The sequence below is a fragment of the Orycteropus afer genome, unplaced genomic scaffold (genome assembly GCF_000298275.1).
Source record: "Orycteropus afer afer isolate SDZICR_OR568_19922 unplaced genomic scaffold, OryAfe1.0 scaffold00149, whole genome shotgun sequence".
In the NCBI taxonomy this organism is placed as follows: domain Eukaryota; kingdom Metazoa; phylum Chordata; class Mammalia; order Tubulidentata; family Orycteropodidae; genus Orycteropus; species Orycteropus afer.
In genome coordinates, this window is record NW_006921736.1 from 8127693 (window position 1) to 8131480 (window position 3788).

At 43.5% G+C, this 3788-nt stretch overlaps 1 protein-coding gene across 1 annotated transcript in view; it reads right to left on the bottom strand.

The window, feature by feature from the left end:
- The window catches only part of EIF4E3 (eukaryotic translation initiation factor 4E family member 3), a 79423-nt gene extending 76015 nt beyond the window's left edge, over positions 1-3408 (bottom strand). The window contains exon 1 of the mRNA XM_042781679.1: positions 3350-3408. Coding sequence (XP_042637613.1) covers positions 3350-3408 — 59 coding nt within the window. The remainder of the gene's footprint in view (positions 1-3349) is intronic.
- Between the last annotated feature and the right edge of the window lie 380 nt (positions 3409-3788).

Sequence of the window (3788 nt, forward strand, 5' to 3'; positions counted from 1 at the left end):
GGCCGCCGCCCGCTGGGCCTGGGAGCTGCGCCGGGAGCACTGCCGGCTAGGGCTGCAAAACAAAGGCCACCGCACGGCGCGGTTGGGGGCGAATTAGGCACAGACACAGTCCCAGCGTGCGGGACCGACCGGCCGGCTGTGGCCGGAGGGAGTACAGCAGAGGCCGGGACGGATTAGCTGGCCATGGAGGGTTAGAGGAATGGGCTGGGGCGGCTCTGAAGCAAGGCAGATTACAGGCGGACAGATGGATGGATGGACCAGTGGATGAAGTCTCACTCACATACTGAGAGGGAAGGCGGGATGGATAGATACACCAGCAGTCTGAAGGATGGATGGGAGAGCTGGCAGATGGTTGGAGGAGGAAAGGATGGGTGGGTGGGTGGAAGGGCAGATGGAAACACAGTTGGATATAACAGATAGATGGCGAGGGGAACCACTGCCCAACTAGAATATAGAGTCAAATGCCTAGGGGTGCCGGAAGAAAGGGCTAGACTGACAGAAGATGTGGAAAGCCGGAGAATGCAATGACTCAAAACACGAGGTTGTAGCAGGTCAGCTTCCTCATGGTTGAGAGCATGCTTCCTAACTCACCTGATTTGAAGGGACCAGGGTTCTTGTCCCACCCTTTCTAGGGCCCTACAGTGAGGGGCCCAAGCCTGGCTCAAACTGTGACCAACCTCAAAGGAAGGCTCCCAGAGTCAGCCAAAGTTCTCCAGGTCTGCCCCAAAGCACTGGCAAGGAAGGAGGTAGAAAACTGGGTGAGACTCACTCTTGAATAGAGCTTTCTGAACACTTGGGGGGCCCCTCTGACCACAAGATTCCAGAAACCCAAGCAAGAGAGGCCATACCAGCATGGTTCTTCGCCTGCATGACCCACTGTTACACTCTTTTTCAAAAGAAAAGGAGAAGAGACAAAGTATATGTGAACTGCTGTATGAAAAGTGAATTTACTCTGTAAATCTTCACCCAAATCCTAATAAAAAAAAAAAAAGAAAAGAAAAGGAGAAGACATGAGGGTGTGTGAACACACATCTCACACACATAGCTGGCATGTGCATGGACATTCTCTTTAAGCTTGACATTCTGCAGAGTCCCTCTCTGGTTTTTAACAGCTGGATGTGGAGTTCTGTCTCCTCATAGATTTTCTTCCTGGCCTTACATACATTCAGCTTAATTTGAGCACTCACCAGAGTAGACTACAAGAGGAGCTGCAAAACAACATAGGTTCACAAGTGTGGCAATAGCCTGTCATGACTCCCAGGACAGATGCCCTCCCTCAAAGGTATTCAAGGTCAGATAAAAATGAAAACAAGACCCCTGCTTCAAACATAATTTCTATATAACGTATGATACCAGAAGCAGTGACATATTTTATAAATTCCCTCTATTTTATACCATTGCTGTTTCTTTACTAAATATCACACCTTGAAGATCTTTTCTGTATAAAAACATATGTATTGACTTTAAGGACTGTGGAGTAATCCATTGTAAAGAAGTAATATAATTTAATTCAGCTGTCAACATTTATGTGCTTTCTAGTCATTTTTTAATAAATAATGCTACCATAAGCATTTTTATATGTATGTCTTAGCTCATCTATACAAGTTTATGTCAGAATTGAGTTTAGAGAAGAACTGTTGGTTGCATTTTAAAATTTGATATCTATGCCAAACTGCTCTGCAGAGTGGGCACATGAAGTTATATATATTGATAAATAATGGCTGATTCTGAAAATTTATTGCCATAGCTAAAGCACTGAGCTGCTAACCAAAAGGTTCAAACACACCAGCTGCTCTTCAGGACAAAGATGAGGCAATCTGCTTCCATAAAGATTCACAACCTTAGAAACTCTTATGGGGCAGTTCCACTCTGTCCTATAGGGTGGCTATGAGTCAGAATTGACTTGATGGCAGTGGATGGGTAAATAACTCTTATCTTTATGAAGTTCTACAGCATTGGTAGAAGGAAATTTTTTGTTTTCTAATGTTCAGAATTAATCAAACTGTCAATTTTAGCTTCTTCCTTATGTCCTTTAACACCACCCAAAGCAAGACAGAACTATTTAAAAATTTTATGTGTAGTTTCTATAAAAAAGAGTGTACCACATGATAAACTACGTTTAGAATTTAGAGCTAGGAATAGTCTGGTACTTTTTCTTTATTCAATAATAACTCTCTCTTTTTTTGCCTTGGCTTCCAGGATGCTCAAAATTGTAGTTGATGCTGAATCACAAAATAGTATGGACCAATAAAGAAACATCACTACTTCTGTATCATTTACTCTTATTTGTATTGTTTTGATTATTAAAGAGCCACTGATTTTTTAAAATTATATTTCTATTTTAATGACTTGATTGTACATATACATCTTACACTATGAACTACTCAATTCTATTTCAAAAGTTCAAAACCCAACCTATTGCCATAAAGTCGATTCTGATTCAGAGTGACCTTATAGGACAGAGTAGAACTGCCCCATAGGGTTCCCAAGGCGGTAAACCCTTACAGGATCAGACTGCCTCATTTTTCTCTGACCTAGAGCCTGGAATCACTGATCTTTCAATTAGCAGCTGAGCACTTTAATCTCTGTGCCACAAAAGCTCCTTATATTGAAAGTAGGTAGTATGTAAGTAAATAAAATTTAAATGGCTTTAGGATTAATAAAGGAGGTCAGGCAACATGGTTAAAGTGAAAGAGAATGAGAGAATAGTGGGTATAACTTTCATTCCTATTCTTTGTGAAGTATGTAAGAGACTTAACTATTCTTACTGCTCTTCAGAATCATCCTTAGAAGAAATTAAGAAAATTCCCCTCATCTTTCCCACTTTGCAAGGACAGCAGGAATTATTAGAATATAGAAAGGGATATCATCTAGACAGTCCCTTATTTTACTAATGAAACTGAGGCCCAGAGAGGTGAGGTGACTTACCCGAGGCCACAGCTCTAGGAAATAAGAGAGACAGGACTAGAACATGGGTAGCTTGAGATCCAGGCCAATGTGCTCTCCCACTGCGTAACACATAACGCAGGCGACTTGGGTGGCAGGAGGGAGGAAGAGAAGGTGACCCCACAGCCCCTAGCAACAAAAACAACAAAAAGGACTTGAGGCACTTATAAATAATTAAGCAATTAGCCACAGCAGCTACTCCCCTCCCCTCCAGCATCCAGTCACCAAGGCAACCTGGGCAGGGTGCCTGCTAGTTGCCTGGTAACAGTGTGGTCTGCTTTCCTGACAGGCTACCCAGGCATCACAGGATTTGAGAGCCCAGGAAGAGCTTTAGACAGGGATCACTATTCCAACACCTACGTTTTCCAAAAGAGGAAATGAAGGACCAGAGAAGCATAGTAACCTGCCTACAGTCACACAGCTACTCAGAGGCACAGCCTGAATTTTCAGGGTGCTTTCCATTGCACCGAGGCTGCCTCTAGGAGGCTGCAGATGGAGGAGAGGAGAAGCTCTCTCCACAGTTCCCACAAGAATGAAAGAGTGAGCACGAGCAAGCAAGAAAGAGACTGAGACCTTGAGCTCTCATATGCAATTAGCAGGAGCTGGTAATCCCATCAGCCCAACTTTCACTGTCGTTATGGCAACATGGGTGAGGCGAATGCTTGTTGCCTAGTAACAAGTGGTCTCTGTTCTTCTACTCACATCCAGCTCCCAGGGAGTCACAGGAATAGTAGAATGCTGAAGTTGGAAGGGAAGGCAGGGATCATAACTCAATACTCCCTTTGATCAATGAAGAAACTGAGGTTCAAGGACTTTGTCTAAGGTCAAACAATGGAACTAGC